General features: G+C 40.1%; 2 protein-coding genes across 4 annotated transcripts in view; one reads left to right on the plus strand and one right to left on the minus strand.

Moving 5' to 3' along the window:
• The window catches only part of ARFGEF3 (ARFGEF family member 3), a 189,684-nt gene that overhangs the window by 55,580 nt on the left and 106,940 nt on the right, over window positions 1–27,164 (plus strand). The window contains exons 1-3 of one of the 3 annotated variants that reach the window (XM_065543459.2): window positions 11,233–11,349; window positions 12,840–12,908; window positions 23,807–23,929. In XM_065543459.2, the coding sequence (XP_065399531.1) occupies window positions 11,317–11,349; window positions 12,840–12,908; window positions 23,807–23,929 (225 nt within the window). In that variant the 5' untranslated portion in view covers window positions 11,233–11,316. Of the gene's footprint in view, window positions 1–11,232; window positions 11,350–12,839; window positions 12,909–23,806; window positions 23,930–27,164 lie in introns of those variants that run through there. The other 2 variants (XM_005551963.5, XM_074037117.1) reach the window with 2 other exon arrangements.
• On the minus strand, window positions 492–1,152 carry PBOV1 (prostate and breast cancer overexpressed 1). Its single transcript, XM_074037118.1, is given in 3 exon segments — window positions 492–681; window positions 683–942; window positions 945–1,152. Coding segments are annotated over 3 exon segments (402 nt in total). The 5' UTR covers window positions 1,027–1,152; the 3' UTR covers window positions 492–621.

Below are 27,164 nucleotides of genomic sequence, written 5' to 3' on the forward strand. Positions count from 1 at the left end.
TATTTGATTGTATTCTATCTGTCAGGTGCTGTACTGGGCACAGAAGATCCTGTGGTGAAGAAAACAAAACCAAAGAAAAACACAATCTGTGTTTGGACACTAGTGATAGCGTCAGAAATCAATTAAATACATAAATACACTAGTCCCCCCTTATCCACAGTTTCACTTTCCTTGGTTTCCATTACACATTGTAATGTCTCCTAAACTCTTGACTCAGGCATGACTTGAAAATTTCACTGGTTACTAAGTGAAAATTGGTGATATACTTATCCCTCTGGTGCCTAGCAGAGCATCTGGCACATGGCTCACTAATTGCTCGTTAGTTTAGTTATTGACTAATGGAGAGACAGAAACACATGTGGTAGTTTTAATGGCCCACAAGGATAAACAACAAACTAAATTGAGATAATAGATAATCTGTGAGTTCAAGAATGAGAAAGATCAACATGGGTTTGTATTTTAGAATTGAAATAACCTCCTACATCATCAAATTCTTTTCATAAGTAAATTGAAGTTGGAATGGTTCAGTTACTTGGCTGGGCTTAAACAGTCATTGGTAGCGGAATATCCTTTTCAAACATTTATATTTTTCTGGAAAGGCTTTGCAGCAGGGCTGAGAGTTTATATGGTTTGTGGATGTATAGTTTTTGATAGGTAGAGAAGACAGCATTCCAGACCTAGGGGTTTGAGTTAACTGCAAGGTCAATGTGAGAAATATGGATTCTGAAGATAATGAGGAACCTTTCATTGAGGAACCTTTCATGGTCAAATGTGTCTGCAAGAGTGTGAGAATGGCATGGTGTGACTGTTCAATGGAATAATCAATGAACTCTGTTGCCTTTTGACTTCTTTTCACTTTTTCTTTTTTTCAAAATATCTTGTAGCAGGATGGTAAGAGTGCAGCTTCTGGAGCTAGAATGCCTGGTAGCCTTGGAAAGTTTATCTGTGCCTCAATTTTCTGATCTGTAAAATGTGAATAATATTGTGCATATCCTCATATTTCTGATTCCTTAAGAAGGTCCGCATATTTACTACTGTGAATTGTAGCTCTGTAGCCTAAAAGAATAATTTTGTAAATTATTATACATCAATTATCCACCTTGATATATTTCAGGTCCTGACCCTCAGCCATGATTCCACAGTCTAAGGAAAACACCCACTTTTTAGCTGAGCCAATGTTTCTGTTCCATCCGGCTGGGTAGAGTTCATATGATTTGATTATTCCAGAAGAGCTCTGTAATTGTTTCAGATGTAGAGAATCAAGTTGGCTCTAGCCCTTTAACAACCCTATCTTGAGGGCCTTGCGTGGTCAGGTCTGTAAGTGTCAACATAAAACTGTCAAAAGTTCTGTGTTTATACGGGCAGAGACAAGTTGAGATGAGGCTCTCACTCTGCAGAGAGTCTGAGAGGGAAAGAGAAGAGGAAGGAGTGGGGGTGTTATCTGGAGCGTACCAATGAAATTTGACTTCTTAAAAACCCAGCTGTGAGATTAAGTCAAAATATGCTTGTTACAGGTTAAACTTGAAAAAATAAGTCATTGAACTTTTAAATTTGTTGCTTTTTTAGACCTTATTTTTTATTGGCTTATTAAGCAAATATATTTTTGTTACCAACACTGCATAAAACTATATAGGATTAAAAACAAAACGTTCAAAGGCAAGGGTTTATAATTTAGTAGGAAAGCAATAAAGAGGCAGCCAATTACCACAATTCAAGGTAGCTGTGTATGTTTAATCAGAAGAAAAGTTCAGGAGGCGCATTCAGGAGGAAGAAGCATGTTTAGCAGGGCAGAACATCCTTTCAAGGAGGGGATACTATATGAGTTGGACTTTGAAAGGTAGGTGGGATTCAGATAATTATGTTGGGAGAGAGGGCATTCTTGGTAGAGAAAAAAAGTCCTGGAGATGGAAACTGGGATTAGTGAGGGATAGTGGACAATGAGCCTGAAAGGGAGGTTGAAGAGGTTCTGGAGGGCCTGCTCTCTGTAAGCAGGCAAGTGATCCAGCCAGAGCTGGACGTTAAACATGCAAGGTGAGGAGAGGGAGTATGTGTTTGCAGGATGATTCGGGAATCAGCAGAACCAAGTCATTTCATCGTGAAATATCTTATTGGAAGAGGCTGAGCCAGAGGTACCAGGACTTAATCCAGGTAGGTGGCAGTAGGAAGGGGCCACCTGGGCCGAATGCAGAAGGTGTGGCTGAGTGCACTGACCTGATTTGCAGAGAGAATGAGGAGCAGCTGGTGACTGGCAGTGACATGCGCAGTGAGTAGGTGGGAAAGGGAAAGCCCAAGCTGCCGGCAGGACTCAAAGCCAGAGTTCCTGGTTGAGTGATGGTCTTAAGGGGCTAATTTAAGAGAGAGCCTGAGTTCATATTGTACAGGTCTCAATATTTATATTTAAATTTTGACGTATGTGTGCGCGTGTGTGTGTATAATATTTTAAAAGACAAATTTAAAGAAATGCTAGCAGTTTAACATTATGGGCATTCCAAAATAGAAAAAGTTAATTGTAAATCCCATCATGTTGACTGATTTTTGTATACTGATTTCTCATCGTATCTACTTAGGTGTTTATAGTTATATTCATTGTGTGTATAGGATTTTTTTTCTTTTCTCTTCTCTTTTCCTTTTCTTTTCTTTTTTTCTGCAGGGTTTCACTGTCACCCAGGCTGGAGTGCAGTGATACAATCACAGCTCACTACAGCCTTGACCTTCAGGTCTCAGGTTATCCTCCCACCACAGCCTCCTGGGTGCACCACTATGCTCAACTAATTTTTGTATTTTTTTGTAGAGACAGGGTTTTGCCATGTTTCCCAGGCTGGTCTCGAACTCCTGTGTTCAAACAATCTATCTGCTTTGGCCTCCTGAAGTGCTAGGATTATAGGTGTGAGCCGCCACAGCCAACCTGTTTCTTGCTTTACACTTTAAATCATAAGCATTTTCTACATGGGTATATATATGTATGTGTGGGTGTGTGTGTGTGTATATATATATATTCCTTTAAGTACAGTTTTAATGTTAGCATAATTAAGAATTGTATTTTTTATTTTTATTTTTCTATTATTTCCATTTTTTTATTGTCAATACAGAATATTTCATGTATGTTCTGGATTAAAGAGAAATCTGTAGGCTGCCCTGAGCAACTATCTGTAATTTATATCTTTATTTCTATGAGAAAATGCATCCTGCATTCTACTGAAATTTTAGGCTAGAGTCTATTTCTAAAACATGAACTACTTGTACAATGGAACAAAAAAATAACTCTTCCACCCAACCTTTGGGTACAGGTTTTAATACACTTGCTTGTCTTCATGTCTAATATACTTGCTGGAAGGGCATCAACTCAGCCCTTCCACAGTAATTTCCTTTTCTTTTTCCTGTCTTAATCACATGTTATCTATCATCCAGCAGTAATCAACACGTTACTGACCAATCCAGTTTGTTCTTCATAAGGGTTGGAATTAGTAGATCTCATCTTGACCAACTAAATTGCCTTGCCATATAAACACAGCTGAATCTTCTAGAATTCATTTGAAATTAAAGCAAGTTCATATTCTAAAATAAATATGGTTGGGACTATGCCTCATGTATCGGAAACCACCCCAAAATGCGGTAGGCAGTTAAGGCTGGGCTCAGCTGTCCTGTTCTTTTGCTGATCCCAGCTGTGCTTGCTCATACATCTTTGGTCAGTTGGTGGCTTGACTGGGGCTGGCAGACTTACAATTGCTGCATCAGGTCTTTCATTTTCTAGTGTGGCAGGTTATCTACGTGGTGGCAGTGGCAGGGAAAATTGAGGAACTCAGAGGCCCAAGTGTTTTGGGGGTTTGTTTGTTTGCTTGCTGATGTCCCATTGGTCATTTCAAGCTAATGGTCACTCCATACCTCATATTTAAAAGATAGAGAAATAGATTCTATTTCTTGATGGGGATATCTACAAGGGTAATTAAGAATTTTAGAACAAGAAATGTTTAGCCGTTTACCATATTAGAGCCTTATTGAGGTTGATGTGATTTTCATGGAATTGCACAAAAGAATTATTTGGTCTAATATGTCAATATTTATTTGTGATGTTTAGAAACTGAAATTAAGGATTACAACCTGAGGAAAACGACTCTAGAAAGAGATTTGTGAGGCCTCTCGTTAGAGATGACAGTTATAAGACTTGGCCAGGGGAGAAAGTTTAGAAGGGAGAAGAAAATATAAATAATGAACAGATTATTTGTTCAAGTGAATTAGCTAAATTAATTATAACTAATATTTACATATTTTTAATGAATATCACTGGTACAGTATTTCCTAGAATTCGGTGCTAAGGGCATATCTGATGAATATCAGTAACTTATTTCTAGTGGCAATCAATAAAGGCCAGAAAAGAACCCGTGACATGACCGTAAACCAATGAGGAATTGGAAAGATTTTCCACCTTGAGTATTTAGGAGCTCTAGCAAAATCTGTTGACTAAAAAGTCTCTCAGAATAGCTGTTTGCCAGAAGTTTGGCAAGTTGAGCCAGAAAGTGATTTGGTTGATAACCTGCTAGTAGTGGTAGATGTTTTATGAAATAAAATAACTTGATGCATTTTCTTAGGGTCAAAAATAAAGATCGAGGTTGTAGCCCAGCTACTTGTTGTGACCTGCAATCCCCAGTCTCTGAAGCAAAGTGAAGGATCGGTGGCTCATCCTAGTTCTTCTCTGGAAGTCCTAGATTCTGCTCTCAACCTTTTGGAATTGGAACAATGTTGTAGAGCAGGGGCTTCCAATCTTTTAGCTTCCCTGAACCATATCTGAAGAAGAATTGTCTCAGGCCACACATAAAATACACTAACACGACCCATAGCTGATGAGCTTAAAAAAAAATGCAAAACAATCTCATAATGTTTTAAGAAAGTTTATGAATTTGTGTTGGGCCACATTCAAAACTGTCCTGGGCCACATGTGCCCCATGGGCCACAGGGTTGGACAAGCTCGTTGGTAGAAGTTCTGAGTTACGTCTACAAGGCATGTGGGATAGAAATGAACGAAATAGTAGTTCTCAGGTGGGGGCAATTTTGTCCTCAGGGGACATTTCGCAATGCCTGGAGACATCTTCACTTGTCACAACTGGCCTTGGGAAGGAGGAGCTGGGGGAATGGGGGTATTGCCACTGCCATCTATTGGGTAGAAGCCAAGGATGCTGCTAAATATCCTACAATGAGCAGGACAGTCCCCCCGAAAAAAGGAATTATTTTGTCTAACATGCGAATAGTGCCAAGATTGAAAAACCTTGATCAAAGTAAGAAAAAAGGTTTGTCTTTGTCATTAACATTTTATTTTTTAAAAAAATTTTAATAGCTTTAGGGGTACAAGTGGCTATTGGTTGCATGGACAAATTGTGTAGTGGTAAAGTGTGAGATTTTAGTGAACATGTCACTTGGGTGGTGTACCTTGTACCTGATATGTAGTTTTTTATCCCTCATCCTCCTCCCTCCCCCATTCTGTCTCCAGTGTCTATTATACCACTCTGTGACATCCATTATTTAAACTGAAGTAAGGAAATGTCCTCTGAAAATTCTTTGTTTACTCTGTGACTCCATCCCTCCCTCACTCCGAAGATAAACATTCTGCCATTTTGCAAACTTCAGAAGACTAAGTCTGCTTTGTTGTTTGTGCCTGAACCATGAGGGGAAAAAAATCTCTGTTGACATTTCATGGTCGGGGTACACTTCCAGCAATGAACACTCCATTTGGCTGCACGTGCGGAAGGCAGCACACTCTTCACCCCGTAGCAGGGCGTTTGGTGTCTCAGTATTCCTGTGCTTGTCACTGAATTTTCTGTTCTTGCGGCTGAATTTGACAGAGTAAAAAAAGAACTGGAATGTTTCTAAAGAGAATGAATTATGCAATGATTTTTAACTTTATGAAGTTTAAAGCCAATCTACATGAGAGGCCAGAAGGAAATGTGTGTTAAGTAACAAAGCTAAATTCGCAGCCAGAGCCAGAGTCGGGCTTTGAAATGCGCCTGGCATTAAGGTTTTCTTCATACACCAAGAGAGAAAAAAATGCAAGGCCTTCTGTGGGCTGTACTTTTTGGAGCCCTAACTAGCTTATTTTGTTTGGTTTGATTTATAAATAACATCTGATATTTTGAAAAATGAAACCACAGTTCCCCCCAAGGAGTTGTGTGTTAATTAAAATAATTTTTAACAGTTTAAGAAAAAGGAAAAATAATTTCTTGTTCATTCAGTAGGCCCTCATGCCCACCATATGGCATACAGGTAGATTGACTCCCCAAAATCAGCTCCCATTTTGATGGTACCCTTTTCTCTTCCCCTAGGTTTGATTTATATGTATTATAACATGTGAAATTTAGAGTTCCATGAGAGGATGAATACAGCATTACACCTTGTGTATTATGTGTTAGACCCTGACATGCCTTCCCAGAGGACACTGCATTTTCCCATTCAGAATATTCATTACAGCTTATTGTAATTTTTTATTTTATGACCACCTTCGTACCAGATGTTAGCTCTGCAAGATAAGAGATTATCTTATTTGTTCACTGCTGTGTATCCAATACCTACACTGGATGTGGCCTCTAGCAACACCTCAGCAGATATTTGTTGAGTGAATGAATGAGAGCCTGAATAATCCAGCACACAGGTAGATGTAGTGTGGCCACGGAGCTGTTCTCTCATCACTTCAGGACTCACTTCTTCACCCTTGAATCCCCTGGAAATGGTCCTGCAGAGGGCTCTGTTGGAACCTTGACAGAAATGAGCTCTTCAACTCATAAACCCTGTACAAGTCACCATTTATGATGGTGAGTGCAGAAGATAGGTTCTCAGCAGAGCATAATGGGAAATACCAGAAATGTCTCATGGGAGATGCTTTCTGCTTATACTAGAGATGATTTTCTCCCCATCCAAGCGAGGTCCTGCCAGATTAGTGTAATTTGGTAATCCTGAATGAGGGATTACAAAATTATAATTTCCCTAACCAGATCACCTGAAACTCCAGTATTACCTTGCTTGGTTACAAAAACTGCCTTTCACCAGTCAGGCCACCTGGATCTGACATTCAGATGCCCAGAACAGTTTTCTTCCATACCACCAGGGCTGTTTTACTACATTGTCTACACATTTTACAATCATGAATAGGCACATAGATGCACAGTTCCACTGAAACTGTGAGGATGACCATTCATCTGGACATTTTATAGAAGGTATTGAGCATGGGCCAAGGCCCAGCTGCTCCTGGCACCTCCCAGGGCCCAGCAAGGTGCTATAAACATAGCAGGCATCAACAAAGGTAGACCTTATTGCTAAGAAGCTGAGAAATCCAATGATGTGTGCGTGTGTGTGTGCGTATGTGTGTAAGTATACAGATTTAAGTAGTGTATCTAAACTGTTCCAAATAAGTGCTATAGGAATAAGCGTTTTGAGTTGTCTGCCCATTCTGTAGCATTAAGTATTTTATATTATGCAATTTGAACGAATTATATTTCTGTTCTCCAAAGCATGTTACTTCATTAATATATAATATAAAGCTTTGTAAAATATGTGGGAATGGTGGGGTATGAGAGATGTCAGCTAGGTGGACTAGGACAGTAGGGGTTGGTGGGAGGGCAATGGTAGGATGGTACCCAGGTTTCAAACACGGGTGACTATTGCCTTCCACTCTCCCTGCATCTTTTTTCCAAATGTGCAACAGTCAGTTCATTGCCACTGGAACAACTAGGATCTGTCTTCGACATCGTCTGTATTTTATTAAGTGCCTGTTTTATCTCTCTGACTTCCAATTTGCCCTAGTTTATCTCCTTTTAGTTATAATTTATTGGCCTGACCAGTCCTAATATGTATGAAGCACTTAACATAAGGCATTTAAATTGACATCCAGTAAATTTCCAGCTGATCTTTCTAGCATCATCCCTGGCCTCTGCTTTCATACTTCTATGCCTTGCTCATGACACTTCTTCGCTTGGCGCGTCTTTCCCTCCCTTTTCTCTCCAGTATTGGTGGTTTGTTCACATGTCCTCTCATCTGCAAAGTCTGTCTTCTCCAAAGTTATTGTGTCTTCTAGCCTTCCAAATTATTATATACCTCCCAATTGCGAAAGCACTTATCACAGCCAGCCTTGAAGAACAGTTGCGGGCATTCATTTCTCCAATACATGGTGAGGGTTTTTTTGATGTCAAAGACTGTGCTTCCTTTATATTGTAATCCCACAGCAATTAGAACCTTAGTGAATAATGACTGGAATTGAATCGTAGCCTAAAAGGGAGGACAGAAGGAAGAAAGTGGAGCTGGATCAGAAAAATGAGAACTTGTGGCATTGATAAGACATAGAGTGAAAATCAAAGGTTTTTTGCTTTTCAATGTGGATTATCTGATATTTCTAATTTTTTTTTTTTACTTGAAATAAGCCTAATCATCTATGTCGGAGTAGCTACCATGAACTACATCAAATGAGACTTGTGTAGCTTCTGTGAGAAGACAGTCTTAAAGATCTCTCTCATCTGCACTATTTCTTTAAACATTCATTTAATTTATTTGTTACTGTAAATATCCTTGGAAGGTGGGATGGGAATTTTAAAGGTAAAGGGCTAGGGGACATAGACAAAGTCACACAGCAATTAAACACCAAGTCACATGCATGATCATGTCTCATTTGTGGCCCTGACATCATAGCCTCTGCTCTGCCCTGATCATGGCCACTGGGCAGGGAAACTCCCGATCATGACCAGGACATGTCCTTGGGAGAGGATTAATTCAGGATATTCTTAAAAGAGCACATCTGCGATTCTGTACTCGTCATCATTATCTGTCCACATCCATCCCTCTCTCATCTTAACGTGACCGCATTTTCTAGATTCTTTTTCTTTCTCTCTCTCTTTTTTTTTTTTTTTAATTATACTTTAAGTTCTAGGGTACGTGTGCACAACGTGCAGGTTTGTTACATATGTATACTTGTGCCATGTTGGTGTGCTGCACCCATTAACTCGTCATTTACATTAGGTATATCTCCTAATTAGGTATATCTCCATTTACATTAGCTATCCCTCTCCCCTCCCCCCCCCTCCTCCCCCCTTCCCCCTCCCCCTTCCCCCTCCCCCTTCCCCCTCCCCCTTCCCCCTCCCCCTTCCCCCTCCCCCTTCCCCCTCCCCCCTTCCCCCTCCCCCTTCCCCCTCCCCCTTCCCCCTCCCCCTTCCCCCTCCCCCTTCCCCCTCCCCCTTCCCCCTCCCCCTTCCCCCTCCCCCCCCTCCCCCCTTCCCCCTCCCCCTCCCCACAATAGGACCCAGTGTGTGATGCTCCCCTATTTTCTAGATTCTTATCACTTGTGCCCAATTCTTGCAATAAATCAGCTTTGCTTTCTCCTTTCAAGTCTAATTCTAATTTTTTTTCCTAAACCCAGGGTTTCTGTACACATTTTAAATTGAGGGATTGCTTCTTGCACATAGTAGCTATTCAGTTATCAAGTTTTTAAATAAAGTGATCTGGGACTTTTATTAGCCATTGAATGATTTTTCCATTTTCATGGAAAGCTTTGTCCCTGTTTTCCCTATTTTCCTTGTGGCTCATTTATGAAGGCAGTTTCTGCAAGCTGGTATAGATTGCAAGACGCTACCCATCACTCAAGTTCCTGCTGTTCCATGGTAATTTAGTCAATATGCTTTAATGACCCTGTGAAGGATATATTTTTAATAAAATTGCCCTCAATATTTAGCTGCTTCTGTTTTCCATGGGGCCAGCATGCTCAGAATGTTAATCTAAACTTGTTGCCCTCTCATTATGCAATGGAAGTCAGATTATTTCAATTTGTTATTGCCCTAAATTTTCTACCCCTAGTCCGTGTTTTAATCTAGCGAATTAACACATTGGGAGCATCAACAGTTTTGATAAGTCATTTTCATCTGCTGCATCATCCTGGCTAGACACTCTGCCCTTACTATATCTTGTGAGTCCCAGGAGGACGTGGATACCATCAGCCCTGTAATTAAAATCTGCTGTGCTTTTCATGCAACAAACTGCATGAGCTTAAGGAACTGGCTCCATTAATGTGCTTTACCTTCCTTTCATTATTTCCTGTTTCCCTCCCCCTCCCCCCGCATATAGCTCAGTGAGTCTTTGACTATTGCTGGCCAGACATTAGGTGTGGAAAGCCTTCCTTCCAACATCCTGTGAACATGGTCAGCATTGGCTGGGGGCCTGGGTGCAGGTATCCTCAGCTTCTGTGGACTGTTGCAGGGAGGCCTCCTTCTGCATATGCTGGGTTTCCCTGAAACACAGGAAGTCAAGCTTCCTGCATTCCCCTAAGAATCTTTATTACCGATACTGCTAACTCAACACCCTCACGAAGACCTCACCATGGGAACTGCTCCTGCTTCCAGCCACTGCTGCCGAAAAGCAGCTCTTGCTCACAGAAAACTGGGTCAAGTTTTGAACGCTTCTTCCTAAACCTACCTTTGTGTACCTTGTATGAACGCATAGAGCCACAGAAGTCAGAAAGTCAATCGTCAGTCCTATAAGCAATGTTAATAATTAACCAGTGCGGACAAATGTTTGCCATCATTATTTTCATATTGTAAAGTGATACCAGTCTTTATTGTCAATACTTAAAAAATCAAGAGCCCAGCTGGACCAAGTGGCCTCTGCTGGCCACCACCACCTCAGACTCCCCACCGCCCACCATGAAACATGGCACTAAAGATAAAAAACCTCAAAGTAAGAAAGCATCATGTGACAGTATCCTGAGGGCCTTTCAGAGGCTCCACGGATAGTATAGTCTAATGAGAAGATTGCAAATAAGCAAACAAGTCATTTGTGAGACTGATGTCTGCTCTGAAGTAAATGAAACAAGGAGATGTGACAGCAAGTACTTTAGAGAGGGGCATCTGGGAACGTCTCTCTGAGGGGGCGACATCTAAGTTGAGACTGGAAAGAAGCCAATCAAGCTGCGTGGTAAAACAAGTAGAGGAGGAGCCAAGAACAGGGCTTTTCAGCCATGGGACCACCACTATGTACTTATAGGGGCCTGGAAGACGTAGCCTCCCTCCAAGCCCAGGGTAGGTCCTGGTGACCCTGCTGTCCTCAGCTTCATCACTCCCTGCCTACCAAATCCCAACTCCCAAAGATTGTAATGAAACAAAAGAAAGCCATTTCCCTTGAGGCCAAGGGGCAGTTGCTCCCCAGTCCCTTTTTCTTAATCGCCTTGGCACTGAGACGATTTTTTTTTTTTTTTTTTTTTTTTGAGATGGAGTCTCACTCTGTCGCCCAGGCTGGAGTGCAACAGTGTGATCTCGGCTCACTGCAACATCTGCCTCCCGGGTTCAAGTGATTCTCATGCCTCAGTCTCCCAAACAGCTGGAATTACAGGTGCCCACCACCATGCCCGGCTAATCTTTGTGTGTGTGTGTGTGTGTGTGTGTATTTTTAGTAGAGATGGGGTTTTGCCATGTTGCTCAGGCTGGTCTTGAACTCCTGACCTCAAGTGATCTGCCCACCTCAGTTTTGCAAAGTGCTGGGATTACAGGTGTGGGCCACTGTGCCCAGGTGACTGAGCCGATTTTTATCTGGTGTTGATTCTTGGATTAAGTCCCTTTAAGAATCAAAAGACTGAGGAGCACCCCTGCAATTAATACCCACCCTTGTGACTAAATGTGGCAAAAAAAAAAAAAAAAAAAATCTTTCCCTCCCCCTTTAATTGCATACACACTTGCTTTCTATGAAGGAGCAACTGTTCCTAGGACTGGCCTAGCTGACAGCTAAGACTGAGAGATGGGCAGAGATTTCCTGTCACATCTGACAATTGCAGTTTCCTGTATTAAGTAAATTTGCTAGGCTTCCATGCTCCTTCATGAATTGAACAGATGAGAAAAATGTTCAGAAGATTGCCCCTGGCAGGCCAAGCTGCAGGCAGGGAATGGCTGTGGGGTTTGAGATAAAGGAGCAGACATCAGCACTCTTGTGTCTGTCTTCTACAGCAAGAAAAGTCAGAGCTAAGTGAAGAGGGAGAGAGTAGCCTCTTACCCACAAATTGAGAAGCAATTCTTAAAATGCCACAGGCTTTTATTGATCTGTTCCCTAAAGGCTCTACAAGTAGAAAGTGAAGTTTTTAGTGGTCCTGAAAGATCTTGCAAATGTCATCGACCCATTGTCTATGTATCTTGGAAAATAAGGGGAGTAAGTAAACCCCATGCAGCATTCTGGAAGAAATTGCAAGAGGGAAGAGGACAATGCCATAAAAGAATTTCTAATTCCATGTGGATTTGGGAAGGGGATAGGAATAGAAAATGGCACTGACCTTTGAGTCCCAGAAGAGGTGGAGATGGCTTTGCCTAGTGAGTGGGCACATGGAGGCAGATTACTTGCGTTCAACAACTTGCTACCTGTGTGACCTTAGGTAACATATTTAATCATGGAATTTTGGTTTTCTCACCAGTAAAACGGGGGCAATAATAATAATAACACTTATTTAGAAGATCAACCTAGATAATTCATGTGAAGTGTCTAGCATTAAGCCTGGCATTTTTAAAATGACTGCTACTAAACAACTCTTTTGTGGTTTTTGCTGTTACTGGACACACCTCCTGGAGCTGTTAAAAGACGCTGTTTCTGGCCAGTCTTGCAAGTCCTTTCCACAGGGAGAGATTAGCAGCCTTTATTTTTTAAAGGATGGTCTCTACTTTATTATGCAATGTGCGGCCACTAATGAGAAAGCAGTGGGTGGGATATAAAGAAACATTAGATAAAGCAAATAGCAAAGGAATCATAAAAACAGGACTACACAAATGGCATATGAAACAACAGTGAATTTTCATACTGTTAACCCCTTGTCTCTTCTTTCATCTCTCACCTTGTTAAAGGTTTTACTGTGCATCACCTACACACCGACATTTGATCTGAATGGGAGTGCCGTGCTGAAGATCGCGGAGGTGAGTACTGCTTGTGTCTGTGCCTCCTGTTCACAGCTGCTTTATCTCTAACTGGGATAAATATTGGGGTGGAACTAAGCCCTAGCACTGGAGTGAACCCTTCTCTGATTACTACCAGGGGAATTTCTGCTAAGGAATTGATCTGTGGGAAGCATGCTGTGTGGTGCGCCATTCTTAGTTGTAGTGCCCTGTGTCTCAGAGCCCTGCATGCTTACGTTTGCTTCACTTGAGGCCTTAACCATGTAAATAACAGTACTGGTTCCCCTTACCCTGCTCTACCCAGGCATATTGCTTTCTTGGTCTAATTTGCCTACGATTAATTGAAAAAGCATTTGATTTAAAAAACTAGTTTTTTAAATCATAGGAGATTTAGAGAGATGTTTATAGATTAAATCCCCTCCGCATCTTCAAAACCCTGAAGAATGCCTTTTGTAATGATTATTGAAAAGCCTTCTCTTTTCAATCTGTATTGCAGCCCGGAGTAATGTGTGCCTTCCAGCACTCCCAAAAATATGTCCAACAGAAAACTTGGCTTCTTGAATGCCTGGCATATGCCTTTGGCTTTTGGAAACATTATCATTTCAAAGCTGAACTTTAATATGCTTAGAATAATTTCCCTTCCATTTCTTGAAAAGAATATCTACAGGATTTGTATGTTCTGATAAGAGTATACATTCAAACCACAAAGAGGAATGATTTTCTGTGTTCTCAAATGATGGAGAAAAAGGCTAATTATCAGCACTCATGGAGAGTTCTTATATTGGCAGATACATGTGTTTTTTATGGTGGTATTATGTGGTATTAAAGAGTGAAAATTAAGAGAAAATTATTTTTGAGCATGTAGAAAATTTTTATGTGACTGTCAGAAAGCAGCAGCCAATCAGCTGACCTCTCATTACAATACAAGTCACTTTAAAAATATGTATTAATATAGATGGAAAGAATACTTCCCTTTACACATTTATATGGATACTCTGTGTTTGTTTTATCGGTATTTGTTTTTAATTGAATTTTAAGAGAGCCCTGTGAGCTCTTTCATTATTTGCAGGTTCACTTTCCAAAAGACAGTGTTGTTTCTGAAAGTAGCAAGAAGCAGGATTGGTGTGTAAGAGGCTTGTTAGCCCTTTGCCATATGGAGGAAGAGAGGGGAAGTGTCAAGCCACTGCCCCTGCTGATGGAACTAGGGGGAAGGAGAGACAAGGAGCAGAGGGTCTTGAGGAAGAGAGGGCTGCCAGGGATTGAGGTTGTTGATACTAACAACCTCACAAGAACCAGTTTTTGAATGAGAGTCAGAATGAGTGAAAATGTAATTCCTGAATAATAGGCATATACCACCAAGTTTGGCACGAGTGAAGGGTGTTCACTGAGAGTATCTGGAAGCCAAAATAAAAAGACACAGCAGGCCTGTCCAGATAGGATGCAACATGGAAACACTGTGGCCCCTTCCAAAACCAGGAAAGGAAAAACAACAACAACAGATCGTAGCCAAAGAACAATATAATGACAAAGGCATTTGAGCTTGGTGGGAGAGAAAAATGGGCTCCGAAGTCGTACTGCTTAGATGTGAACCCGGCTCTACTCTCCCCAATGGTGTTGCCTCGGATGCCTGTCCCGGCCTCTTGTTTGCTCTCTGTAGATGAAATGATAAGTGATACTGAGCTCATAGTGTAGTTGTGCTAATTAGAGAATAAAAATACAATCCATATAAAAAGCTTTTAGTGCAAGTCCAGCCGCATGGTAAATGTGAAATGTTTGCCATTGTCATGTTTGAAATAGGGAAGCAATTTATAAAAGCATCTTAAACCATTTAAATCTCCTGTGGAAATGTTAAGAAGGAATCTAGATATTCTCTTCCTGCTTACTTTTGTGTACATTGACTATTATTCATGAATAGTGTTTACCCTGAAACCTGCTGATCAGGAAGTGGGATGTGTACTTAAGTATGAAAAATGAGGCTATTTCCCCAAGGTTCAGAAGCTATAAAAGGACCATTAAGCTCTCAAAATGTAAATAAGAGGGCAGCCTTCATTTGTGTATCTAAATTTAACTTGCTTAATTAAACTGCAATAATGAAAGGTTTTTACAACAGCATCCTCTGTGACAGAGGATGCATAAGAAAGATTACCAAATATAAAAATGGACAATTATGAAATATCCAACAAGTGCTTTCTGTTCAATTTTATGAAATCGTTATTAAAACTCCATATGGATGCATAGCCCTTCTCTTCATTTATTGAAAGCTGAGCCCAAGATTTCTGCTAATATTATGCCCGGAGTAGCAGATATGTTGAGTTTTCCAAGGAAAGTTACCTTCATATAGGAAAAAGCTGTAAGAGCAGAAACTGCCAAGGTCTTGGAGTAAAAGAAAAGGTGGGGCTGGGCGTAGTGGCTCACGCCTGTAATCCCAGCACTTTGGGAGGCCGAGGCGGGCAGATCACCTGAGGTTGGGAGTTCGAGACCAGCCTAACCAACATGGAGAAACCCCATCTCTACTAAAAATACAAATTAGCCAGACGTGGTGGCACATGTCTGTAATCCCAGCTACTTGGGAGGCTGAGGCAGGAGAATTGGTTAAACCTGGGAGGTGGAGGCTGCGGTGAGCCTGTTCCATTGGAGAGATTTTTATACCTGCTAAAGGCTTCTCTGGGATTTCTCAAAAGCAGAAAACCTAGTTCATAAATGTATGTTTGCTGGTTTGATCTTATTGACTCATGGAAACTTCCAGTCTTTGATTCTGTATCATGCTGTCAGGGTCAGCAAAATCTGTCTCAAAGGCCATTGTTTTTTCCTCTTAAGATTCATACTTTCAGGGTATGAAAAACACCTTTTTTATTGTTATTCCTTCCATCCACCCAGCCCTCCATTCTAATATACCGGTTAATTTTTTATTATTATTTTACTTTAAGTTCTAGGGTACATGTGCACAACGTGCAGGTTTGTTACGTATGTTTACATGTGCCATGTTGGTGTGCTGCACCCATTAACTCGTCATTTACGTTAGGTATATCTCCTAATGCTATCCCTCTCCCCTCCCCCCACCCCACAACAGGCCCCGGTGTGTGATGTTCCCCTTCCTGTGTCCAAGTGTTCTCATTGTTCAATTCCCACCTATGAGTGAGAACATGTGGTGTTTGGTTTTCTGTTCTCGTGATAGTTTGCTGAGAATGATGGTTTCCAACTGCATCCATGTCCTACAAAGGACATGAACTCATCCTTTTTTATGGCTGCATAGTGTTCCATGGTGTATATGTGCCACATTTTCTTAATCCAGTCTGTCACTGATGGACATTTGGGTTGGTTCCAAGTCTTTGCTATTTTGAATAGTGCCACAATAAACATATGTGTGCATGTGTCTTTATGGCAGCATGATTTATAATCCTTTGGGATATACCCAGTAATGGGATGGCTGGGTCAAATGGTATTTCTAGTTCTAGATCCTTGAGGAATCAACATACTGTCTTCCACAATGGTTGAACTAGTTTACAGTCCCATCAACAGTGTAAAAGTGTTCCTTGGACAGTATGGCCATTTTCACGATATTGATTCTTCCTACCCGTGAGCATGGTATGTTCTTCCATTTGTTTGTGTCCTCTTTTATTTCACTGAGCAGTAGTTTGTAGTTCTCCTTGAAGAGGTCCTTCACATCCCTTGTAAGTTGGATTCCTAGGTATTTTATTCTCTTTGAAGCAATTGTGAATGGGAGTTCACTCCTGATTTGACTCTCTGTTATTGGTGTAAAAGAATGTTTGTGATTTTTGCACATTGATTTTGTATCCTGAGACTTTGCTGAAGTTGCTTATCAGCTTAAGAAGATTTTTGGGCTGAGACGATGGGGTTTTCTAGATACACAATCATGTCATCTGCAAACAGGGACAATTTGGCTTCCTCTTTTCCTAATTGAATACCTTTATTTCTTTCTCCTGCCTGATTGCCCCGGCCAGAACTTCCAACACTATGTTGAATAGGAGTGGTGAGAGAGGGCATCCCTGTCTTGTGCCAGTTTTCAAAGGGAATGCTTCCAGTTTTTGCCCATTCAGTATGATATTGGCTGTGGGTTTGTCCTAATAGCTCTTATTTTGAGATACGTTCCATCAATACCGAATTTATTGAGAGTTTTTAGCATGAAGGGCTGTTGAATTTTGTTAAAGGCCTTTTTTACATCTATTGAGATAATCATGTGGTTTTTGTCTTTGGTTCTGTTTATATGCTGGATTACGTTTATTGATTTGTGTATGTTGAACCAGCCTTGCATCCCAGGGATGAAGCCCACTTGATCATGGTAGGTAAGCTTTTTGATGTGCTACTGGATTCGGTTTGCCAGTATTTCATTGAGAATTTTTGTATCGATGTTCATCAGGGATATTGGTCTAAAATTCTCTTTTTTTGTGTGTGTTTCTGCCAGGCTTTGGTATCAGGATAATGTTGGCCTCATAAAATGAGTTGGGGAGGATTCCTTCTTTTTCTATTGATTGGAATAGTTTCAGAAGGAATGGTACCAGCTCCTCTTTGTACCTCTGGTAGAAATCGGCTGTGAATCCGTCTGGCCCTGGACTTTTTTTGGTTGGTAGGCTATTAATTATTGCCTCAATTTCAGAGCCTGCTATTGGTCTATTCAGGAATTCAGCTTCTTCCTGGTTTAGTCTTGGGAGAGTATATGTGTCCAGGAATTTATCCATTTCTTCTAGATTTTCTAGTTTATTTGCATAGATGTGTTTATAGTATTCTCTGATGGTAGTTTGTATTTCTGTGGGGTCGGTGGTGATATCCCCTTTATCATTTTTTATTACATCTATTTGATTCTCCTCTCTTTTCTTCTTTATTAATCTTGCTAGCGGTCTATCAATTTTGTTGATCTTTTCAAAAAACCAGCTCCTGGATTCATTGATTTTTTTTAAGGGTTTTTTGTCTCTCTGTCTCCTTCAGTTCTGCTCTGATCTTAGTTATTTCTTGCCTTCTGCTAGCTTTTGAATGTGTTTGCTCTTGCTTCTCTAGCTTTTTTAATTGTGAAGTTAGGGTGTCAGTTTCTTTCCTGATTTCTCTTGTGGGCATTTAGTGCTATAAGTTTCCCTCTACATACTGCTTTAAATGTGTCCCAGAGATTCTGGTATGTTGTAATATACTGGTTAATAATAATAGCTACTGGTCACTGAGTCCCTAAAGCATGGCAATAAGTGGCATTTTACATGTATTCTCCTTTAATTTTTGCCACAACTTGATAAAGAACCCAAGCAAAGTGAAGTCTGCTTGCTCAGGTTTCTACAGGTAGATATTCAAATCCAGACTTTTAATATTGCAAACATATACTGTTAATCAGTCTGCTGTATTGCTTCCTGGCTCCCCATCAGTCTTAGAGAATGTTAGCAGAATCTTGCCATAATAATATTGGCGACCAACTGAAGTTCTTAGGAGTCTTATACCATTGGACCTTTACCGAGGCATTTCGTTAGATACTTGTTCTATGGTGTTTTTATATATATAGCTCAAGTGTTGATTCATTTCATTTTTTTGTGACCATAGATTCACGTGGCCATAGGGAATATGCCACTTTTTCCAGTATCTTTCCATATGGATAGTGTGTCTTTTCTGAGCATTTTATATAACACATCAGAGGATTGGAGGTTAGTAGTAGTTTCACTTGTTACCCTGGGGGGCTTGAAAAAATATTGACACTCAACACCTGCCACCAGCGGTTCTAATTTAACAGTTCTCGTTGTCACTAAACTGTTTTTTAGATTGAGCTGGTTTATAGCTCTTGAAATGTTCAGTGATAGTTCTTTTGCGGGGGGGGGGGGCACGGGGGACAGAGTCTCCCTCTATTGCCCAGGCTGGAGTGCAGTGGCGTAATCTCGGCTCACTGCAACCCCCACCTCCTGGGTTCAAGTGATTCTCCTGCCTCAGCCTCTCGAGTAGCTGGGACTACAGGTGCACGCCACCATGCCTGGCTAGTTTTTTTTATTTTTAGTGGAGATGGGATTTCGCCATATTGGCCAGGCTGGTCTCTAACTCCTGACCTCGTGATCCACCTGCCTCGGCCTCCGAAAGTGCTGGGATTACAGACATGAGCCACCATACCCGGCCAATACTTCTTTTACTCTGATATGGTAGCATTATTTCTGAGACATACCTGAAATAAAATGTTCTGCAATTAAGAAACAGATAGTCTCAGATATAATCCCACAGAAAAGTACACAGATGCCGTGATCTATTTATCTTGGAAGCATCTTGTTATGTTATGTTCTCTGTAAGACTGGAAGGAGTAACCCCATCTCCTGGCAAGAAAACTAGCTAAGGAAGCAGGACCACGACCTCAAACCAGTTGAGACCAGTTGAGTGGGGAAATCGCATTTCAAGGAGCTTCACTTTTCCTTCCTGAAACCCTTTCTTTCCTGTGTGCCAGTCTCTATTGATCCTAGTTTGACTCCTCCAAGGAGTCTGTTTTTTATCTAGTTACTGCTAGATGGGCTTTAAGTAAGTAAGTTATTGTTTCTTTGGCAAGGAATTTCCACACCTTCCTTAAACCTCTTACTTGCGTGGCTTGTGAAGAAGTTGTTTGGAGTTAGAAGACACACAGACCAGTGTCTCTGCTTCAGTTTGGACTGGTTCTCAGCCAATCTTCTGTAGACCTGGAAAGGTGCATGAATTGATGGGTTAAGGTGTCTTAAGCCATTTTAATATACCAACTTAAGCTAAGAAGACCATGGAGGAGGAAGAGGCAAGTCACAATCAGATTTCTCCGGGTATGCCTGGCACTTTTAGAATTTACTTTTGAGCTGACATCCAAAAGGAAAACTAGCCAACTTCCCTACCTAACGTGGTGATCGGACTTACTTATACAGCTGTTTCCTAGAAATAATAAAACAACTTCAGTTCATGCCGTGTGTGTGTGTGTGTGTGTGTGTGTGTGTGTGTGTGTGTTTGCATCAGCAGAACCCATTTGATGACATGCCTCTTGCCACATACCTACCTGTTGACCTGTCTTAGGAAAGAGAGAATAAGGAATAGCCTGGCAACTGAGTTGTCAGCATGATTAATCATGAAACTTAGACTTATAGTGATAGCCAAGATTTTCTCTGGTACTAATGTGTTCAAGAAGCGTTTATAGTCTTCCCTACATAGAGGACATTCCTTCTGCTTTTTTATAGCTTAATCTCTGATCCTTTCTACTTTTAATCACCATAGATTATTTTTCATCCCTATAAAAGTTTCCAAGTTGACAATATACTAGCTCTTCTCTTTATGGAATTTATTAGTATTATGCATGATTTTAACAAAGCAGTGCCAATAACCCCATTCAGGTGGGAAAGAGAAGGTAATTGCACAGTTCAACAAAATGAAGATCATACGTATTTTATAAAGCTAAGCACATTTTTATTGTGGCATCTTCTTTAATATTTGTGATCCCTTTGGCATATATATATATATATGTGCTGCTTCATATTAAATGCTTTAGTGATTTCTCCCTGGGTTTAACCTAGTACTATTATCTATCAGTCTACTTACTCAGTGATGTAAAGCTTTTATTGCTTATGTATGGCCTGCAGACTTGTGTTTTCTTGTTCTTTTTCCTTCTACCTTTGGGGTTTATTTTGTATCATTAACCATTTGTGTTTGCTCTCAGTTCTGTTTAGCATGTTATAAAGCTGGATGTTTACAAATCAGTGAAATGATCACAAAGTGTCCCTTATAACCTCCTCACTGCCCTGCATCTTTGTGTGTTCCCTGTGATCAGGTCCCTATAGGGCTTTTCACAAGGTATTTGACTTGGCCCTTTAAGCCTCTGGCAAAGGTGCAGGACTTAGGCTTTCCCAGTGTTGATTCTGCTTTATGAAAGCGAAGAGCATGGGCAGGTAGAACCAATAATGGGCAGAATAAAAGAAGAAACTGATGAGCTCTGTCCCAGAAACTCAGCCTGCTTTTGGACATGGTATTCTTTTAGCTGCTTTGATTCAATGTGCTCATTTAGTACTGCCCTGAGGTAGAGGAAGAAAAACATTAAAAATAGTTGGTCTTGAATACGATGAATAGGTTTAAACATGGAAGCTCTAGTTCTATGAATCTTAGTAGTTTGCCAATATATTATTACAGTAAGTGTAAGAAACTTTCCTTTAGAAGATGCCAAGATAGCTGAGAAAGCATTTCTTTCTGGGTACCTAAAGATAACCATAGCATCAAATACGTGGTAAATTTTATATTTAATGGGATACCTTTTGTCATATTCAGTCTTTGTACTCCCAACTTTAGCCAAATGGGCTTCTTAAATTAATACTTTTTTTTTAGCTGAGTAAATATGCTTACCTTTTCCCTGAATAAAATGCCTCCTGCAATAAGTCATGTCCAAGTGTTATATGTATAGTATTAGCAACTAAACACTAAAAACAGTGCTGGCGTTAAAACTAAAAAAAACAAAAAAACAAAAAAAAAAACCTTAGCTATTTGGAAAGTTCTTGTCTGTTTACAGCACTGCGTTATATAAAATCCAATTCCTCATGCGTGCACTTTCTTTCATGAGTCTAAAGTGAATGATGTAATTTTTAACAGAGATTGTGTAGTGATATGTTTCTCAGTATTCAAGAGAGTTTATATTAAGTGTGTAGTTCAGCTCTCAAAATAGCTTCTCTTTCATCTGTAATGCTTTTAAGGCTTACAGTTCCCCTATAAATTTAAAATGGCAGAGCTTAGAGATCTTAAAGATCAACAGTTACAAAGATTTCTGGGGAAAATGTAAGATTTAAAGAAAACTGTTAAATTATGAAGTACAAATGATGCACGATGGAGAGCTTGGCTTCATCAAAGTGATTCAGTGCGGTCTCTAGATGTATTTTCAAAGTTTTAAAACCACTTCATCACATGCAAAAGTAGAAGCATTTCAGGATTAAAACACCTTTCAGGGGGTAGTTAGGGTCTCTGTCACCCAGGCTGGAGTGGCACGATATCACGGCTCATTGCAGCCTCTACCTTCCCAGGCTCAGGTGATCCTCCCATGCCTGGAGCTGGGACTATAAGTGTGCACCACCATGCCCGGCTAATTTGTGTATTTTTTGTAGAGACAGAGTTTTGCCACGTTGCACCCAGGCAGATCTCAAACTCTTGGGCTCAAACAATCCAGCCACCTCAGCCTCCCAAAGTGCTAGGATTACAGGTGTGAGTCACCGTATCTGGCCTAAAACACCTTTTTTTTCTAAGCATGCATAAATTATTGTGTCTTCAAATCCACTATATCCATGATTATTTGAGAAAATGAATTAAAAGTCATGTGCCCTAAGTACTTTTATGAAAAATAAATACTTTATAACTTGCTTTTGCTCTTTAACTCTGAAATGAATTAATCTAGGCCAACTTTCAAATGTAGGTTTGGGAGTTGTTGGGTTTTGTCCAGGTCGAGAAGACTGCCTTTTTTTGTTTTTTCAAATACTGTTTTCAGTTTCAAATGCTCCTTTGAAATATTAACATTCAGTAGGAGATAAATTAAACTTTAAAAAAAAATTTATGTTCACCTAGTTAATTCTGCTAGGTAAACATAGTGAGGCATGGCAGAAAGAAAAAGATAACATGAGGCCTGGCAGAAAATTCCCCAGCTTAAGCAGAAGCAGCAACAAAGATTAAAATATAGTCTCTTGCCCGTCTCAGTTGTCAATCATCAAATTAAATTTGCCATGTAGGTGAGAACCCTGGATTTTCATTGTAGATAATCTTGGAGCTATTCCTAGAGAAATAATTGAGGAAATTAAATACCTCTTTTGGTTTTTGTGTCTCTAAATATGCTTTGTAAAATTGAATACCTTACGGAGAGAAAAAAAGTAGACAAATTTAAAGCATGCATTTTCATGCCCATCCCTGTGGCTTCCAGAAGAATTAGAGGCTGTAAAATCTGAAAAGTCATGACTTTTATAGCAGCATATTATCAAATGAGGGATTTTTTTTTCTATTTGAGATTTCTCCATGTAGTAGCCACCACTGGGTCTTTTTAGGCTCAACTAGACGTGGAGACTTGCAAGATCCAAATAGGCCACCCTTGGTGTTATATTCACTTTGCAGGACACAGGACAGGAAACAGAAGCAGGACAGTGTTAGGCATTGTTATTCCCGGGGGTCCTCACAGCAGCCTAGAGAAGAACCTCTGGCTCTCAAATGACAGCATAGATGCAAGGAGATGAGAGCCATCTCGGTGAGTGCAGTCACCTTGGTCTAGAAGCCCTATGTCCCAAATAGGACCAATATTTCTGAAACAACTCTATTAGCAGAGTTTGCATAGTTCCTGCAGAGGATGTGTCAATTTGAAGAGTCAGTACACCTAGGGAAGCCCAAACCTGTGGCTACCCACCAGATATTTACAGTTGATTCACAGTTCTCCCAATTCAGATGTAGCATAGGAATTTGGAAACATTTTTGCCATAAGCCATGCTACCTAGTAACACAGCTGATGTCCTGCCTTTATGAAATTTCCAGAAGAACACAGCTAGAGGGTTGACCCAAGGTCAAACTCATTCATAGAGCAGGAGAAAGGGTTTTGCTAACCCTTTTCCCACACTGCACAACCTGGGAGTTAATAAATTCTGTTATATTTCATCACCAAGTGAACTTTTTCTGATTAATTTCCAGCCACCCGAGTTGATTCTAGATAGAATTATTTGGCACATCTAAAAATCACTAATTTGCATTCTCCTATGATGCTCAGAGGAACAGGTTGTAAGAGTGGTTCCTTAGGGAAATACCATTTTTCCTATATGCTTAAAAACAAATTTCCAGGGATTTAAAATATATTTAGTAATAACCAGTCCTAAATCAGGCTGACTTTCTGTCTAAGAGGGATTTGATATCCTCTCTGGTTAATCCCAAAGAATGTTGGTAATAAGCTGATACCTGCAGACATGTGTGTTGCTGTCTTATTTCTTTAACAGGTATGCATTGAGACATACATAAGCAGCTGTCACCAGCGTAGCATAAACACTGCTGTGCGGGCAACTCTCAGTCAAATGCTGAGTGACTTGACTTTACAGTTACGACAGAGGCAGGAGAATACGGTGAGTCTGTGACACCCCCACGTTCATCACCTTCCTGGTGGTGTCTGTGTATCCCACACCCGGGGGCCCCTCCTGCCAGGGCTGCCTGCCTCCTGAAAACAGTAGGAAGGGCCTGCTTGTTTTAAAAGAACATTTATTTGTATACATTAAGCTCTTTAGATGTTTGCCTGTTTCACCCCAAAGCTTTGAGAATTGCTTTTCCTCAGTTTCTGTAATTTTTTGTTATTGTTTTAAAACTTATTTTTTAATCATTGTTTTAAAACTTCTCATACTGAAAATTTGTATTAGAAATATTGTGATACATTAACAAATATTGGAAGTAAATTTGAAATTAAGAAAAATGAGTATAATTTATTACATGCTTTGAGGTTGGGTATGTTTCCCTTTGTTAACTAAAAGATGGTGGCAGGAGACCTCCCTCACCTGCTGGGGCCTTCAGGGTGAAACTGAACTAACTTGTCTTCTCTCTATCATCAAAGCCCATTAGAGCTTTTTGCTCTGAACTTGAACAGATTGTCTAAAATGAGCATTCCAGGGGAAAATGTAAATGTAATTGGCTCCTTGTATGTATTATCTTCTGGGAATGTTAATGAGAGAGTGATTCCTCTTCAAAATTGGTGTTTTGTGTTGTTTTAAAATCTGCCTCTGTAATAATTTAGATTAAAATCCTTTTGAAATCTACAAGGAGTGTTCTGAAATGACATTCGTTATTTGTTCAAATAGAAAATCTCAGTTACAGGTGGGCGTGGTGGCTCACGCCTGTAATCCCAGCACTTTGGGAGGCTGAGGCAGGCAGATCACCTGAGGTCAGGAGTTTGAGACCATCCTGGCCAACATTGTGAAACCCCGTCTCTACTAAAAATACAAAAAATTAGCCGGGTGTGGTGGTGCACACCTGTAATCCCAGCTACGTGGGAGGCTAAGGCAGGAGAATTGCTTGAACTCAGGAGGTGGAGGTTGCAGTGAGCTGAGATCACACCACTGCACTCTAGCCTGGGCGACTGAGTGAAACTCTGTCTCAGAAAAAAAAAAAAAAAGAAAAGAAAATCTCAGTTACAGTCCCAGATATTGCCAAAATTAATTTTATAAAAATTAGGATTTCTTATTTAACTTCAACTATTTGTAATTTTTAATTTCAATATTTTCTAATTTTTAGAAAATCACGGAGTTGAGGGGAACCTTAGAGATGATCTAGTCAAATTCTTTTTTCCTTATTTTACAGATGAGAAGGTGAAGCCCAGAAAGATGAAACTGAAATCTAAAATGAATGAGCTTATCAATGAAGGAGCCCGAAGTAAACCCCTGGTCTCCTAGCTGACTGCCAGTACAAGTTCTCACTTAATATGTGCTCTGGCAGCCAGTGTTGAAAACAACACTAATCTGAAAAAAGCAAATATTGATTTTTTTTTTCTTTTCTGTTTGCTGTATCCAATTCCCAGTTTCTATTAAAAATTGTTTTAACTTGAGATATTTTTGTTACTTTAGCTTACCCCTTGCTAAAAACAATTTCATTTAAAGTAGGATTTTGGATATAGGTAGTATGGGAGTATTTAGTTTAAAAGAAATTAAAATATATAAATAGAAAACATATTAAGAGAAAAAGTTTTTAATTGACGTAAATCTAAGATGTTGAGAAATCTTATAATATACACTCATATTTCATCCTTGCTAAATGGCAATATGACCAAACACTATATTAATAATATCTTAATATTTTAAATGAAACATTTAAATCAAACTTTGTAATTTCAAAGTGCTTTCAATTATATGAGTTCATGTAATCTTATTTTAAAATTTTTAAGTAGGAGAGTATTAGGTTTCAAGTCAAATATCCCAATCTTTTAGTTCATACTGCTCTTCTATAAGAATGGCAAAGGTATGGCTGTGGAGGTGCAGTTGATACTGTAGAGGCTGTCTGTCTCCATCCTGGGTATTATGTGGCTAATAAGGCCTTCTGGTCCTGCTCATCGTGGACCATCTGGACTCACCCCAACCGGAGGCAAGATCTCAAATTAAGTGGAAAATTGGTGTTTCCTGTTATTTCCTTTCTATTATTCATGTGGTCCCTGGAGATGTAATTCCATGTCCCAGAAAACATCGTTCTCAGGATGCTGGTATTTGAAGCGTTTGTGATATCCAATGGAGGGAGACATAAGTTTTGTCACATAAGAATTTAGGTATTTTTTTAAAGCTCTTAAAGTGGAATCATCTGTAGGAATGGAGAGGTTTGCTCTGAAGAGGTCACTTATTCTCCTGGGGAACACTGAGCATTCCCTTGGGAAGTTGTGCGTATTTTCTAGCACGGCCTATCACTGTGTAAAAGAAATTTTTAAAAATCTCAGAACCCCCCAATTTTTTATGCCAACGGGAAGGTTAAGCCCGGAGGCTGAGTCATGTAACACCCTCTTCCAAATAAGTTGCTCCTACTAGCGTTATGCATTAGCCAGACCACCTCAGAAGGGTAAGAGGCCTCAGGCATACCCAAATGACTGCCCCCACAGATCACTCTTCAGTCAAACTTTGCTGGCCTCCCATAAACAAGGACATGCCTATTGTAACTTTAGATCCGCAATCTAAGTCTAGCTCCTAAAACTAAAGTCTGTTTGATTCCACACTGATAATGTTGATTACAAGCCCATCTTTAAAGACAAGATCCATCATTCTTCTATTTACCCAGAGATATCTGCATAATTGATTCTTCTGTTACTCCCATTTTTTTCTTCAAACATTCACCTTATGTAAATTTAGATTTACTGGGCACTAAGTAAAATCTCACAAGCATGTAACGATTTGCGTTACTGCCTACCTGTCCTTCTTCCTACATGCCTTCCTCCTTCCTCTAAGGAAATGTAGAAACCTCCTGAAATGTAAAACCTCCTGAAAGCCTCTTCAGGAAAAACAGCCACAGGTGCAGACAGTCACGGCTCGCATTTTTCCCAGGTGTGCCCAAAAGCGGTCTTAATAAACTTCGATTGATTGAGATACTTGCCTCAGTCACTCATTTCAGTTATCAACGGGAAAGACATCATGGGCCACCTCAAAATTAGGAAGGCTAAATGCAGTGGAAAGAAAATAAATAATGTAGAACGCCAAAATCACTAGCAGGATGTGTATCTTCAACCTAATGTTTATCACCAGTTGCACCCCAGGACAGATGATAATTTTGATTTTTTGTCATCACAAATCCTCCATATTATCCAGCTTTATTATTGAATTATTTTACGTAACCTAAGCT

Source organism: Macaca fascicularis, chromosome 4 (genome assembly GCF_037993035.2).
Source record: "Macaca fascicularis isolate 582-1 chromosome 4, T2T-MFA8v1.1".
Lineage (NCBI taxonomy): Eukaryota > Metazoa > Chordata > Mammalia > Primates > Cercopithecidae > Macaca > Macaca fascicularis.